The sequence below is a fragment of the Arachis ipaensis genome, chromosome B1, assembly GCF_059453495.1.
Source record: "Arachis ipaensis isolate K30076 ecotype BB chromosome B1, ASM5945349v1, whole genome shotgun sequence".
Classification (NCBI taxonomy): Eukaryota; Viridiplantae; Streptophyta; class Magnoliopsida; order Fabales; family Fabaceae; genus Arachis; species Arachis ipaensis.
Window position 1 is genome coordinate 133,210,446 of NC_142436.1, and position 17,834 is coordinate 133,228,279.

Sequence of the window (17,834 nt, forward strand, 5' to 3'; positions counted from 1 at the left end):
AAAAGCGAATTTTAACACGAGAAAAATCAAATTGTTATAATTTGATTTCAAAATTTATAATACTTTTAGTTTTAGTTTTTTTTTTTTTAATCATAATTGATTTATTAGTATCTGTATTCTATAAAATTATTGTTTAAAAAATAAAAATAGATAAATTTATACTAAAATAATGTTTAATAAACAAAAAAAATACAAATAAATAACAATTATATATAAAATATGAAGATACCATGGCCCATGTCCTCCTTTAGGTTTTGTTTGGATGGGAAGATGGAAATAGAAAGGAAGAAAATAGAAAGAAAAGAAAAGAAAGGAAAGAATTTGAATGTATTTTTATTTTCTCTTGAGTTGTTTGGATGAAAGGAAAATGAAGAGAAAGAAAAGAAAAGAAAGAATAATTTCTTTTGTTTGGTTAGAAAGAAAATTAGGGAGAGAGAAGAATAAATTAGTAGTAAATGACATTTTTGTCCTTATATTATAAAAAGAGTAATTTATGTATATGAATTTATTATTTAATTTAAAATAATTAAAATAAAATAAAATAAAATATATTAATTCCAATAATAATTTGAAGATAGATTATGAATCATAGTTTTTTTATGTTACAATAAGTTTGAATCATACGAAATAAAGTTATACATCATATAAAATATCACTTCATGCAATTTAAGACAAAATATAATGCATTGTTTAAATTATTAAAAAAAATAACAACTCGAGTCCTACTCATGCAAAGCATGATGGATAGCTAATAGAAATTCTATTGAATTCTCTTCATACACATCAAAGATAAAACAGAAATTCTAAAACATGTGCTTGCTCTTAAAAAGAAATTCTAAAATATGTGCTTGCTCTTTTAATAGTATATATATTTTGAAAGATTTGAAGTTTCATATATTTTATAGCTAACTTATAAATTTGTTACCTTCAACAAGAAAACAATTCCAAGCACAATACTAATCTACTATCCAGTTAAGATATCAACAACACAAATTTATCAACACCAAATACTTTGATACCACCTTTGGAATTTTAGCATTCTCAGTATAATTAATCACATAAATTCTTGTACTTCTCAAGGGTCTATTAATCAAAGAGCCACTACAACAATACCAATATTATAATATGCACTTTCTGACGGATTAAATATACATTTCAGTCAATAAGCAAGATATATAACTATATATTCAAAATGCATAAGCCTATACCAACCGTAAGCCTCTTTTAAGAGTTTGATGAGTATATTAATTACAAAATATAGAGGCTTTACTAAGATTATACAACATTAGATCCTAAAATCATAAACATGCACAAAATATATATTACCATTACTGATTGCATTCCTCTTAAATTGCACCAGCTTCCTTCATTAAGTCGTAAATGCACCGTGGCAATCTTCAAAGCGAACACCAAAAAATTCTCGTTTTGTTCTTTCATCTCTATAGAGAAAACGATAGCAACTCCAAAAGATCTCTTTGACAACACCCAATTTTTTTAACTCGTTGTATACATCATTTTCAGAGTAAACTCGAGTCCTACTTTATTTTAGGAATGTAATTCCTATCTCACCGGCTTGAGCTTGAATCTTGGCAACTTGAATTTGTTCTTCAGCTATCAGAACTTGTCTTTCAGCTAGCATAACTTGTTTTTCAGCTGTTTCAGCTTGCCTTTCAGCAGTTAATGCTTGCTTCGTAGCAATATCAAGTGATTTATCATAATAACTATTCCCATCCTTCAACATATCTGTCAATCCTTGGATACCTTTACTCATTCGTTCCATATCAGCTTCAAATAAACCACTCATTGGTGCTTTACGCTTAGAACCTCTATGATTCTCTTGTGTTCCATTAGACTGGTTTGAGTTACCTAAATTTGGACTTTCCTCTGCAACAAAACTAGTTGAATGAGTAGTAGGCTGCCAATCATTTCACTCACAGTCCCCTGATATTCATCATCATTCAAATTAATTGGCTCCTTCATCTTGGCCATACTTTTGTTTCTTTCTTTGGCACTTCCAGCAAGATTTCCAGTTGCTCTGTCTTGACCGTATATAAAATATAATTTATCATAATGTTTAATGGGAGTTCGCATCCACTTTTTTGCATCTGGTCTTGTCTATATAAAACAACGATGCATATATGTTAATTCAAATATACGGTTTTCTTTCCTTAAGTTGTGACTAGTTTCATAAATAAATATATACAAAAGCAATAGCTTCATGAAAATCTAGTCCTCACATATAAGTTATTTGTATACATTTTTTAGATGAAGGAAGCATATATTGTGTGTAAATATAACTCTTGTGAAGAATTCTAATAATTTAGAATCACAGGGCAAAATAATTTCATACTGCAACTTATCCTGCGCAAAGGAATCTATAAACTTTAGAAGCAACTTATCATGATACTAATTACCTTAATTAAATCCGCCCAAACTTCAGGTTCAGCGGTAAAGAGTTTGGTATCTGGGTTCCATGAAAATCCACTTAAGTTATGAAAGAGATCATAACAAACTCCAAAGTGATCCTTCAAAGTCTTCAGCCCATTCTTAAGATTATCTTTACGAAGATAGTTCCCGAACGAAGCTTTTAGAGTTGCAAGGACGTTGTCATATGCAGTTGTTGTAAAAGTACCATCAACTCTGTTTCCTTTGCTACATTCCTCTATCAAAGTATCAAGAAAAGCTGCATCCATTTCTTCAGTCCATCTTAAATTGTCTTTGCTTGATGTGTCACCTTGAGATGCCATCTTTTTTGCCATTAGATCTTAACCTGAAAGTTTAAGAACTAAATTATAAAAACAATCTTCTATAAAATAAATTCAATGGAATAATAATGTAAAAAGTGTTAATAAGGAATTCATCAATTAAGCAGGAATATTACCTTCAGAAGTAATTCCTATAATACAAGTAATTTAATTAATTTCAAAAAATAATTATCATCATAAGTGAATGTTTCAACTGCACACTGCATACATAGTAATATCATGCTTTTCATGATACTCATGAGAATTACACCTTTCAAAATATTAATTTGACACTTAATACTCATAACATTCACATGATATTCACACATTACATTTAATTTGGTTCAAAAAATTTCATTCCCCTTCATAAGGATGAAGGTTCAAATAAATCTCATCTTTCCATTTGATAGTCAGCCCATATTTGAGCCGCCATGTTATCTCTAAGCGCTGCACCTCGCCTGTAATCTTCATTTACTTCTTCTCTTTCCTCATTAGTGGCTTATGGATTATTATTTTGTAATTCTCGATCGACTTGAGAAATTAAGTGTTGGTCAGGATCCACACCCATCAAAAAGTTGTGGAGTATAATGCATGCTAGGACAATGTCAACCATAACCTCTATGTCATAATATGGTTCTGTACCACCTGCTATAATTGCAAATCTTTTTTTCAAAATTCCAAATGATCGTTCGATCACATTTCGTAACGAAGAATGACGGAGGTTAAATAATTCATATGCATTTTCAGGTTCACGTCCAGCAAACTCCTTTAAATGGTATCTTACGCCTCGATATGGAGTTATTAGAGCATGTTTAAGCATGAATCCAGCATCCCCAAGATAAAACTTTTCTAAAAAAATCATATAGAAATACTATACTTTAGATATCACCACTTTATTTAAACATTTCAAAGTTTTTTTTTATTAGATAAACCTCTTGGAATTTTGAGCCTATCATCCCTTGATAGTGCACTTTTAAGAACTTTAGAGTCAGATGCGGTACCTTCCCATCCTGCTAAAGCATATGTAAATTTCATATCAAAGCCACACGCAGCAAGTACATTCTGAGTTGGCCATTCTTTTCTACCACGAAATCTAGGTTGATCAGCTATTGGAACCTTGACTCTGACATGTGTACCATCAATGGCTCCAATACAGTCCTACATATATAACTTAATTAAAAAGAAAAATTTTGTACTGTATATTAATTATGATTGTCTACTTCAATGAACAACTAATAATACCTTAAAATATGGATAAAATCTATTGCTATGAAGAATCTCTGAAGGAATGGTTGTTCCGGAAGGTTGCTAAAGAAACTCTTCTTCAAGTGATATTACAGCTCTTAGAACAGCATGAAAATTACGATTGATTGTCTCTCCAGACCGGTGGAAGAAAAATGAAATGGTTCTATTTTTAACATTATGAGCTATAATGTATAAGAATCTAGCTACTTGCTCCTCAACTGTGACATATATAGTATCTTTGACATGACCGGTTGCCCTTAATTTTGTGCATAACTCTAGAAAGGCATGTGGGTCCATTCGTAAAATATCACAACACCTATTAGTTTCGCGCAACTGTTGTAACAGAGTGGTTCGAATCTGTTCTCTCCCAATAATGTGATCTCTTATGGGTTTCTCAACTTTCTTGGCCATCACTTTCAGTAAGTATAACATGTGTACAGTATAACACAGCATTGTTACTGTACAAAGTTGCTTATCCCTCTTCCAATTTTCTTTGAGAACAGTTAATAAATGTTCTTGACTCTCAACCGTATATATAAGTCCCTGGTTACCTATGGAAACAACTAATCTATGCTCTTGATTTTCAACTGTAATAGGATTCTATATTTGGAATAATGAAAAATCATCGAAGAAAATGTTTTCCATGCCGTACTTACAATTAATATTATGTAGTAAAACAACTTCCAATCTTCATCACCAACGTATATTACATGCCCAAACTACAAGAATAATCAAACCATGTTTAAAGAAAACAATGAATGAAAAGCAATTTTTTTTCTATATTCGTAATGAATTTTAAATTTGGATCCTGCATTACTATTTTTCGGGTACAAAAGCCAAAACTTAACATATAACATTAACAACAACAGAATACCCAATGCGCATATGCAAAAGATTAAATACCCATATCTAAAATAGATAAAATCCTAACATTTTATTTGTAACCAACAGATTTAAAAAGTTTTGGATTTCTTAGTATCACAACTTTTGATTTTTTAGTTATGACAGAACAAAACAAAATATAGCGCTCAAATCACAAGGCTGGTAGCTCAATGCAGAAAAGAAGGAATAAACTAATATAAAAAGATAGAGCAGTAATGCTATCAATACAAATTAAAGAAGAAAAAATTTCAAGAACTACCATAGATTCATACATACAGAAGTAGTTTCACATATGAAAGGAAAAAAAAATTATAACTTTTTCACATCAGAGATCGTAAAACCCTAACCTGTTTGTGTAAAGTTAGACTGAGAATGATTGTAGTACAATGTTGATTGTAACAACAAGATTGAAGAAGAAATACGCTTTGATTCTGTGGTGGAAGTAGAACCTGAACGCTTCTATGTGATGCTCAAGTTTGCCATTTTTGCAGAAGAACTCTTCTATTTTTTGTTCTCCGTTTTTTTTTATGAAAGGGCAAATATGAGATAATGCTTTTGGGTTTTCTTTTCCTCTCTGTTTTCTGTCCATAGTGGGAGAGAAAAATTGAGTGGGACCCACTCTAAATTCTAAACTATTTTAGTTTTCTATTAACAATTTCATTCCAAACAAACAAGGGAAAATACATATTTTTCCTACCACTTCCTTCCTTTTATTTTCTTTCCGTTGATTTTCATTCGAAACAAACAATACCTTAGTTTTTGCCTTTGATTATAATCGAACTTATTACAATTGAATCAGTTGGAGTATTAATTTATCATATCACTAATTTAACTAGAAGATTATCGATTGAACTAATTGATTAAGTCATAATTAAATTAAATAAATATACATAAAATGTTAGTTATACAATTAGGCTTTTTTTAATTATATGAAAAAATATTGATGTTTTTTTTAAAAGTAAAATTATTTAATGTAATTACAGATAAATAAATATTACAAGTAAAATAGGGACAACATACAGTAGGTGTGCTGAGTTAGTTAGCACACGAGACATGTGTTGTCTACGGGATGAGATCGAGTGCAACACGTGAGGAGCGTGGTGCCATGTGTAAAGAACGTGTTGGACACGTGTCACGTGTTAATTTGCTGTTGTTTCAACACGTGACTGCATGTTGGGTACTCTACTTATATAAGATGAAGTTCGTTACTATTTTATTGTGAAGAAGAGAGTTGTTTGAGTGTGTTGATGGTGTGATGGAGGATACCGTAAATATGGTGGTTTATCACAACGGTTAGATTATACGAAATACTAATGCGGGGGTGAGCTTTGCGTGTAAGAACCCGTTTTTGTTTGTGGTTCCATGCACTATGACGTTCGTGGAACTATAGTACGGTCTTTGTCAAAGCATAAAGAGCGATATCTTAAAGAGAGTGAGCAATGTTCTATACCGAAATCCCGTCATCATATTTAATAGCCTAATACAATTTGATATTATGCCGATCATTGACGAAGCAAGTATGCTGCATATATTCCATATTAATTGGTAGACTCAAGTTAATTAGCCAAAAATTGAGTTGTATGTCGAGTTTGAACATATACATATATATGAGATTCAACATGACTCAAACATGGAAGATGATAGAGTTGAAGTGTAAGAAGGAATGAACAGTGATAGTAAAGAGGATTTCAAAACTACCTACGAAGCTGGTGACAAGGACGATAATAGTAATGGGGGAGGTGAGAAAGTCATGAAAAATGTTGTGGTTCCACTTATAATTAGTCAACTGATGGACGTTCCACCTTTTATGCATAGCTTGGATCTTGACGCCATGCATGTACCGAAATTTTTCAAATATACGAACATAGGTATGTAAAGAGTGAGTAATACGTTTTTCTTTAATCTATATTTTGGATTGGTCAATGAGTGACAATTTATTTTTCTGTAGGTGTTATTGATCCTGAGGACAGAGAGTTTAGGATCGGAATGAAATACAAGTCTAGAAAGTCGATCGTTGCAACAATTAGGAGTTACACTATATATATGTGTCAACTGATCACAATATCTCCATCAATCAGTAGGCCATATATATGTGTCAGGTCTTCTAGTGTAACAGTAACCTAACTCATCGGCAATACGAAGGTGTGAGTCTTTAGCCTCCACCTTTTCACAAGAGCAACTAGTAAGGAGGCATGTCCTTTGATCTTCCAAATTATCGAGAGACGTAGTAGAATCCCGTTGTCCATAAAGCGTCATTTACTATCGGATTTCACATTTCTGGTCGATTAGGTTTACAGATAATAAAGTTTTTGTTAGCCTTGTACAACCAAAATATATTTATTATTATATGAATAATATAATTAAATACATTTTTAAAAAATAGAATTAAATATATTTATTAAAATAAAATATTAATATTTTTAAAAATAATAATATTTTAATCATAAAAAATAATAATATTATAATAGAAAATTAAAAAAAATATTTATTAATATTTATATTATTTACTAATTTAAATAAATATAAATTAAAATGAAAATATTAATTATAACAGAAAATAAAAATATAAAAACAAAAAATCGAAAAAAATTTATTTATTAATATTTATATTGTTTATTAATTTTAATAAATATAAATTAAAATAAAATAATACTATAATAGAAAAATAATAATATTAAAAGAGAAAATTCGAAAAAAATACTTATTAAAATTTATGTATTTTATTAATTTAAATAAATAAAAATAAAAATAAAAATATTATAACAAAAAATAAAAATATAATAATAGAAAATTAAAAAATATATTTATTAATATTATATTATTTATAATTTAATATTATAAATTTAAATAAAATAATATTATTACAAAAAATTAATAACATTATAACAGAAAATCTGAAAAAAATTATATATTAGTATTTTTATTATTTATTTATTTTAATAATTACAAATAAAAATAAAATAATATTATGACAGAGAAATAATAATATTATAACAAAAATCAGTTAAAAAATTATTTTTAATATTTATATTATTATTAATTTAATAATAAAAAATTTTAATAAAATAATATTATAACAGAAAATAATAATGTTACACGGAAAAAGCCAAAAAAATTACTTTTTAATATTTATGTGACTTATTAATTAATAGTTATAATTTTTTTAATATTGAAAATAATACAATATTATAATAAAAATTATCCAAAAAAATATTAATGGTAATTAATTAAAAAATATTAATCAGTATTTAATTGAATGTTAATCATAATATAATGCTAACACTAAAAATAGTATTAACTAAACAATTAGCTTTAAATACACTAAATAAGCAAAAATAATAAACTTACATAATTAGAGTGATTCAAATAATTGATAATATATTCTCCCGCCACCATATAATCACATATTATTTTTGCTAAACACATATTTATAATTTTTTTACATATAAAATCTTAGACTATACTATTTGTCTCTCACTCTAAATCTTTCTCAAAGAACCACACCTTTTCTAGTAAAGCAACTCTCAATCTCTCTGAATCTCTCTCAATTTTCCTCAGTACCTCACCCTACTTCCACCCTTGATTGAATTTAAAGGCTTGAAGCTATTATAAACTACTGCTCTCGGAGCGCACATGCTTGTTTTCTGCATGCAGGCAAGTCTAAAAATCAGTCAACACGCTCTCCGCGTGTTATTGTCGTCGCACCACGTGGTAAATTTCTGTAATAAATTTTTGGTTAAAGTTGTGATGAATTTCTGAAAAGCAGTCAACACGTTTCGTGCGTATTGTTTTGGTCGCACCACGTGACAAATTTTTATGACGAATCTCTATAAAAATAGAAACAAGCTCTTAGCGTGTTGCTTCGGTAACGAATCTCTGACTACGCAATAGTAACACATTCCTGCGTGTTATGTTAGTATTTTCTTAATTTGCATATCTATAATACTGCAAAATACTCCAAGTATCAATATTTAGCAAAAACACCACCGCCTTTTTCATATTACAATAATTTTTGACACACACACACACATATATATATATATATATTATTGCTTTTATATCCCACAGAACTAGTATGAAGTAGAATGGTAAAACTACTATAAATATACAACAAGAGGAGAACATGGTTTCAAAGAGGCCAAGTTAGTCCGAATTTCATATCCGCGACTTCCATTCTAGTTTGTATCTTGTAATAACTTTTAATTTTTTTAAAAGGATAACCCAATGCAAATTAAATTGTTCTGGTAAGTTATTACAATAAGTGTTATAATGGTAATGTTAGGAAGATAGAAAAAAAAGTCAGAATTTATCTTATTTAATATTTATTAATTATTGTTAGAATTAATAAATACTAAATAAGATAAATTTTGACTATTTTTGGCAAATTTGTTTTGTTACTAAATATTTTTACTCCACTTTAATGTTTAGAGTTAAACAATCACATAAGAGAGGGTGGAAAAATAAAAAAAAAACTGAAATTAAAGAATATATATATATAATCAACGGACCAGAGCTCAAAATAAACTAAACTGAAACTATTCTAGAGAATTTATCTTATTTAGTATTTATTAATTATTGCTAGAATTAATAAATACTAAATAAGATAAATTTTGACTATTTTTGGCAAATTTGTTTTGTTATTAAATATTTTTACTCCACTTTAATGTTTAGAGTTAAACAATCACATAAGAGAGGGTGGAAAAATAAAAAAAAACTAAAATTAAACAATATATATATATATATATATATATATATATATATATATATATATATATATATATATATATATATATATATATAAAATCAACGGGACCAGACTGAAACTATTCTAGAAGAGAAGATGCCATAGCATCAAACAAAAAGTAAGACAAAATACGAGAAGGTAAATTAAAGAAGAAATGACAATCAAATTGCAAAGTATGCCCTTTAGCTGCAAGCCGATCAACACAAGTATTATTTATGGTAAAGCTCCTAATTTAAAAATCTGCTAAGCATAATTTTAATAGCATTGATAAGCGTCTGTGCTACATGAAGATCATTATTACCTTGCAAATATAACAAAACTACAGCTCTAGAATCAACTTCAGTAAACAGATTAGGAATACTCATGCTAATGGCCAACTCCATACCAAAAAGAATACCCCACAATTCAGCTATTGTAACATTACAGAAAGCCAAATTAGCGCTAAAGCAAGCCAAGAAATCTCCCTAATTGTCCTTTAAAATTCCGCCACACATAACCTTTCCTTCCTTTGAAGCTGAGCCATCTATTTTCAGTTTGATGAAAGGGGGCGTTGGGGGGGGGGAGGGGACCAGTGAATTTGTTTTTCCATAAAAGAACCAATAGTTTTCCTTGTTTTAACGAACTTAGATGTGCAACCAAATAATCCATAGCTAATCGAAGAGCAGCGAAATGGATAGAACCTTTTGGCATGGATCAGTCATTATAAAAAATATATTTATTTCTATGGAACCAAAGAGTGTTCATGATGCAAGAGAAGAGAAGTAGGGACCAAGGAATACCTTGGTAAGTGGATTTGGACGATAGGTTCTCCAAAAGCCAATGTCAAAGAGGTTTGTTGAAGAATTTGTTAGGATCCAATAAATTATTTATGCTCTTCCATGTCATGCACGCAACTTTGCAGTCACAGAGGACATGGAGTACAGTCTCAGAGGAGTTGTCACAAATGCTACAAATATTATCTTAATCCATCTCCCTTTGAAACCGAAGAGCATTAATGAGTAAAGCATCATTTGCAACCAACCAACAAAAAACTCGGATTCTTTCGAAGGCATTGAGCTTCCAGACCTTCAAAAACAAAGTTGCAGCCAGGTCCTCAAGAGGATCAATATACATGGTGCAAGCTGATTTAATGGAAAAGGAACCATCGGGAGAGTGCAGCCAAGCTACTTTATCATCACCAAGACTCGCTTCTAGAGGCTTCATGGCAACAAAGATGGGAGTCCAGTCATCGCCAAGCAACTCCATAATGGTTGATCCCAATCAGAGCCCCTTACATAGTCAGAAACTTTATCCTCCATCATATCATCTGGTAGATCAGTCTGAACAAAATTAGCAAGCCGATGAACACCAAGCAACCAATGATCAATCCAAAACCAAGTTATATTTCCAGCACCTAACCTTCAAATAAGGTTCCTTTTAAATTGTCGCCAAATTGGTGCAGAATTTACAATCCACAACTCATCAGCAAGTGCACTGGATTAATGATCCTTTTCACACACTTTAATCATGCAGAGATTCAATTCATGACAAACTTTAATTGATTAAACCCTAATTTTTTAGTAATTTAATCTCCTCTAACCCAATCAACTACCAATTTCGTGGTCACTTAATTTAAATTAGAGAATTAGGTCTAGTTCTAGTTTATGAGCCACACAAACCCTAAGTACCCAAAGATAAGATGATTATATATCACATATCACATTAAGTCTAGGTAATTAGAGAGTTGTGAGGAATTAATTCAAGATGTTATTCAAGTGATTTAACTTTTCTAAGATTCAACAAGAATTCAATTAGAAAAGAGTTATCTTCCAATATACTCTAATCCCTAGGATGAAGAACGAAATTAATCCTTGATACAAAATTTAAATTCTAAAACCTACAAATATCTTTTCTTCATTCAAAAATGATTTAAAAATTAGATTAGAGCAAATGATTTAGTGCTGATTCACGTGGGGACCACTCTGGTTCGTGTTACTGGTGCCAAACATTGGGTTGGTGGCATTTGGCACTACCTAGGCAGCATCCTTTCACGCTCTTTGAGGTCCCTGGCGCCAAACACCGAGTTGTGGCATTTGGCACCACCATGGCAGAAATGAAGAGGAGCTTTTTGTGTCCCGGAGCCAAACGCCGGTGAAATGGCATTTGGCGCCACCCTGGCAACTTTGAATTTGAAGTTTTTCCTCTCTCTGAACTCTGCCAAACTCACTCGAATGATATCTGTGATCAATCAAATTGCAAAACAATTCAAAGTAGCATTCATGGTGGCTTAAAACACCTAAATCTTAAACTAATCCAACAAATTTGCATGCAATTCACTAAGAAAAGATGAGAATGATGCTCACGCATCACAAATGTGATAGATTCCCTTCCAAACATTAGAACAAGATTGGGGTTTGGTTACCTTTGAAATAAGAGTATCACCACTGCTATATTTGTTTCTGAGAACCCTCACCCGTAAATTTCCTTTTTATATATTAACTTCCATGCTAGTTTCATCATGTTTGCATTGTTAAGAGTTCTGGTCGATCTTAGTCCCATACCACCTTGCTATTTAGGTAGGTAGATTTGATTCTAGCTAATTAAGTTAGGCTTTCGCCCATCAGAGTTACCACCCCAAATAAAAAGTTTGGCAAACTTTGTCAATTTTGTCATAAATATTCAAAGGGAGCTTCAACGTCTGCATAATATATGAAGGAATGGTAGCTATGGCAGATTGTGTAAGTGTTACTCTACCTGCTAAAGGTAGATTTCTCGCCTTTCAAACAGTCAGCCTGCTCTGCATCCTTTCCACAATAAAATGAAATTCTTCTTGTTTGGTACATTTATGAAGCAACGGAATGCCAAGATATTTTTTCAAATTAGAAGTTAGACGCATTCCAAGGGCCTCACTCAAATCCAATTTCCTATTAACTGACATATTATCGGAGAAGAACACACAGGATTTCTCATAAGTCACTTTTTGGCTAGAGCTACAACAAAAGAAATTCAAAATACCTTTAATAAGTTCCACCAGCTCCATAGATGCCTAATCAAATAAATCAATATCATTAGCGAAGCAGAGATGCGACAACTTAGGTCCTCCACGGCAGAGCATAATCGACTCTAAAAGATTATTTTGCACTACAACAGAGATAATTTGAGATAACTGTTCAATGCAGAGGACAAAGAGGTATGGTGAAATTGGATTGCCTTGACGAACAGCTCATGATGGAGAGAAGGTAAAGGAAGAGATCCCATTCCAAAGAACTTGCATTTTAGTCGAGGAGTAGCATTGAGCAATAAGATTTGTCAAATTCTCAGGTAACCGGGCTTCCACAAGAGTATCATGAATAAAATTCTAGTTGAGGTGATCATACGCCTTCTCCAGGTCTATTTTCATCGCCATATAGCCGACAAGTCCCTTTTTGCTCTCATAGTGTGAATGGCTTCTTGGGCTATTAGAATATTATCCGTACTTTGTCTACCTGGTACAAAAGCACATTGAGATGCACTGATCAGCTTTGCCATTACCACCTTAAGTCTTTGCACAATAATCTTGGTGACAAGCTTATACAAAACATTGCAGAGTCCAATGGGCCAAAAATGGTTTAATTTCTCAGTGTTGTCTCTCTCTGGAATAAAAAAAATGAACGTCTTATTGACCACCTTTATATCATCATAATTATTAAAGATATTCATCACCTAACCTATAAGTGAGGATTGCACTACACTCCATTTAGTTTCATAAAACATAGCAGGAAGCCCATCCGGTCATGGGGCCTTCCAAGCTCCCATTGAAAAAAGAGCAGAAGAAATCTCTTACGGAGTCACCCCTTTGCCTAGCTCACCTTTTTCTTCCGTAGTTAATTCCAGGAATAGAAGACCAGAAGCCTTTAACTTTACATAAGTACTATCCTCAGTATAGAGATTTTGGAAATTTTAAACCCTGAGGTTACAAAGCAAATTAGAATCCTCCACCTATTGCCCCTCAGAGTTCTGAATCATATTAACTCTATTTTTCCTTCTTTTTGCTGTTGCCATACTAAGAAAATAGGAAGCATTTTTGTCTCCAAAATTTATTGACTTACATCATAAACATTGCTTCCAATGAATTTTCTCCTGAATTAAAATAGCTTCCAACTCTCTCCAGAGAGTAGACTATAAATCATCAAAAAAATATTAATATGGAACCAAAGTTGCTTAGAAATACCATTTAATCGAGCTAGAATTCAAGCTTTTCGACGATCCAAGTTGCCAAACACATCCTTATTCCAATTTTTTGCCGCTTTTGTAAAATTTCTCACATTTGTTTCTAGAGAAAAATCATTCTTCCAGTTCTGTCCAAGCAAATTATCAAAGTCCTCATCAGAAAGCTAGGCTATCAGAAAGAGAAAAGGCCGAGTAGTAGTAGTAGAGTTATAGCAAACTTCCAAATTCAAAAGAATTGGGATATGATCAAACTTCAACTTTGGGAGATGCTTGACTACTTCTTGATTAAATCTTTGGGACTAGGCATCATTCGCAACATACCTATCAAGCCACCTCTGAATGTTACCCCACTGCCAAGTAAAAAATTAACCATGAAATTTAATATCCTAAAGACCACACTCTAAAAGGCAACCAGAAAAATATTGATAATTCGGAGATAGGCCAGAAGTCTTGCCAGTATCTGCTGCTGAGAGAACACAATTGAAATCACCTCCCACACACCATTCTCCTGAAATCTGCCTAGCTAAATCCTTCAAACCACTCCAAAGATCAGACCGGAGGTTAAGATTAGGTGAACTAAACCAGAGTAAGATACCAAGATGGTTCCTGCCCATAAGAAATTTTGAGATGGACAAACTGTTTATGAGATTCAATCATTGAAATATCCCATTGAGAAGATCTCCAAAGACACCAAATGCCACCTGTAAAACCAGCTCCTTCCACTAAATACCAATTCGAAAAACCAAATTTTCTTGTAATATTACTAGTTTTTGTGCCATTCATATGAGTTTCCAAAAGGCAGATAAAATTAGCATGATCATGAAAAGAAAATTTCTAAGCAAAATAGAAAAACCCTTACTCCCTACACCTCTACAATTTCATGTAATGATATTCATAAAAAAAAATAGAAATAAAAAATAGGGGGTCATCGAACATGAACTTACTGGGCAGAGAAGACATTTGTGGTGGCTGAATCAGCCACCATGCTTTCCTGATAAATCCCGGAAGTAGATCACTCGGAACTAGTACTAGAAGATATACCAACAGCGCCATTACCAGGATTTGGGGGTTTAGATTCCCTCATGGAGCCAACTACATTGTTATGAAGCAATCTCGCCACTTTCATATCTTCCCTGAAACGATAATGGGCTTGAACAAAAGGACCCTTCCACAAACATAAAGATTCACCTCCCAGCATGTTCCTCGCTTGCTTTATGAGCTCCAAAGAGAGCCAATAGTCATCATTTTTCTCATTCAGGGGTTTGGTAATAATATCAATTACCTTGTCTTTCCCTTTGTCACTTTGTAATTTTAGTTCATTAGAGTTTTCAGTTGATGACACGTCATCTTAAGCATTTTTAAGGGTCCTTTTTCATCTGTTTTCTTAGGTTTTCTTAGATTCTTTTTATCAAATTTCTTATGTTATCTAGTGACTTCTTATAACTAATTAAATATTTAGAGTTATATTATTATTATTGTATTTTTATGGATTTTTGACTTAAAATATGCAATAATTAAGGTTTTTTTAGCAAGAAAACACAATCGGTTCAAGGACGGTTCAACGGGACCTAAGAAGCATGTGAACCCGACGCCTGACCTTCAACATGGATGCCTAGCATTCACATGCATGCTCAGTGGCTGTCCACACAAGCCTGTCATGCCTCCCTTCCTTACACACACATGCCCGATGCCCCCTCCAAATAAACATGCAAAGCCAACGTTTCTCATCACAAACCCGGCATCTAATGTCCCTGGAAGGTGCAAATTGGGTCACGCCCAAAGTAGAAGATCACAAGCCCTGTGTGCCTCAAGCTCAACTCCCAGGATTCAATTCTTCAATACTTGGGAATGCCCATATTCAGTTATCAAATCATTAGAAGCCTTAATCACATCCAAAGGCTGAAGGTTCAAGAGATTAGTTATCATTGATTCCTTCTAGAAATATAAGAGATTTGGTTGTTAGAATTTGTTTCTAGATTAGATTTGAAATATTGTTTTGGTTTAAATTAAAAGTAAGTAGTTAGCTATCTTATCTTTTCGAAGGACAAGATTAGGGTTAGTTTTTAAATTCTAGAACTTCAGATATAAATAAGTGAATCTTGTTTGCAAGAGGATCATCGAACCACCCTTTCAGTAGATCACTTTCTCATAATTAGGATTAGTTTCTTTCATTATGAGTCACTAAACCTCCTCATTAAAGGTTAGGAGTTCTGTTTGGTTTTAGGATTAATAATATAAGTATTTTTTTATTTTAATTTATACTTCTTTACCTTTTCAAGATTGAGTTTTATTCTTCATCACAAGGGTAAAAACTATTGGGAAATATTTTAATCTATCTTGGATACTGATTTTATATTTGGAAAAATTAATTTTGGAATTAGCTTAAAACTCATCTCATAATCTTGACTTATCTAGATCTAGTTCGAATATGTGACATATAATTCGACTAGTGATAGTTCTTGAAGGTTGTATGGCTTAAAATCAAAATTGTTCTTCACCTCTTCTCTCGATTGGTTGACCAAGGAATTGGCGATTAATTGGGTTTTGAGAAATTAAATCACTAAGGAATTGGAGGTTAGTTATAAATGATTTGCTGTGAAAATATTTTTGCATGAATTAAATAAGAAATCATAAGCATTGTTCTTTCAAGAATCAAACATCTCCGAATCTTCAACATTCTCATAATTAGTTTTCTCTTAACTACAAGCATCCTCCCGATTCTATTCTTCTATTTCTTCTTTTATTCGAGATCCACAATCCAAAATTTAAGGTTTGATCGATATAATTAGATATTTAATTAGACGTTGTGTAACACCCTAAATTTTTATACCAAAATGATGCTTTTCGAAATCTTATTTTTTCGTGACTAGTTTTAGTTTGACGAGCCAGTTTCGAATCTCAAGATAAAATAAATAATAATATGATATTATTATTACGTTATTATTTTATTTTATATGTTATAATAAAAATATAATTTTGATAATAATATTATTATTATGTTTAATATCTACCGATATAAGTAAATATCGGTACTTTTTGATGGACTTAGTTTCGCTAATGCTTCACCATGGATTTTATATCCTTGCGATCACCAAGTTACTAATATCATTTATATTAGTAATTCATATATATATTTATCCCTATAAGTATTATTACTTGTGTTTTAATACATCTAGCTTTCGTAATTATCCGTTTAAAATATTTATAACTTGAACCGTTGTCTTAGCAGCTTAAGAACACGACACGTGACCCTTTAGTGACACCTAACCCTTCTTAATACACATTATCATCATCTAATCTCATTCTTCTTCTTTCTTCCTCCAAGAAACCGAAGCTATGAGTGTGAGAGAGAGAGAGAGAGAGAGAGAGAGAGAGAGAGAGAGAGAGAGAGAGAGAGAGAGAGAGAGAGAGAGAGAGAGAGTCTATGGAACCGTAACCTTTCGAGCTTGATTTCTTGAGTTCTGTAACTCCTGAAAAAAATCTAAACCGATTAAAGTATTCGTCTCTTCTTCCTCTTCACAATGGTATCTTTTTTCTTCAAGGGAACCAATGTGTGGAGCTGCTCCTTCTCCATGCATAGCTCGGCCAACTTGGAGCTTGTTCTACAAGAAAAACGCTTTGAATTGTCAAAAAATGAATAAAATCTGATGGTAATTTAAATACCATCAGAATTACTGTCGAAAATAATCAGACGATATAAACCTCACCTGTAAAAGTTGCGACAGATTATCAGATTGAAAATCCAATTGGTTATCGGCAGATTCTTCAGACAGTATTGTTGGCGCAAAAAATATTGTTTCGCGCACTGTTGCCATCAGATTATTCCTATGGTAGTTCTAATGGTATTCTCAATTTTTTTTAATTTGAAATAAATGGTCAATTTTAATTTTAAATTTAAATTTTTTCACACAATTAGTGGTCTATTCGTAAATAATGAAAAACTGTTATTTAATTAAAATAAATAATACACTGTTTAAATATATTAAAAGTCAACTACATCAAATATGTACAATAAAACAATAAAATGGAAA

General features: G+C 31.7%; 1 protein-coding gene and 1 pseudogene across 1 annotated transcript; both read right to left on the reverse strand.

Annotated features, from left to right (window-relative positions):
* Positions 1–3,243: 3,243 nt before the first annotated feature.
* LOC148578432 (uncharacterized) lies at positions 3,244–10,860 on the reverse strand (annotated as a pseudogene).
* Positions 10,861–12,990: 2,130 nt separating this feature from the next.
* LOC107611741 (uncharacterized) lies at positions 12,991–14,788 on the reverse strand. Its single transcript, XM_016313639.1, has 4 exons — positions 14,748–14,788; positions 14,305–14,409; positions 14,125–14,153; positions 12,991–13,226 (listed from the first exon to the last, which is right to left on the reverse strand). Exons 1-4 carry the CDS (start codon positions 14,786–14,788, stop codon positions 12,991–12,993), a joined length of 411 nt encoding a protein of 136 aa, XP_016169125.1.
* Between the last annotated feature and the right edge of the window lie 3,046 nt (positions 14,789–17,834).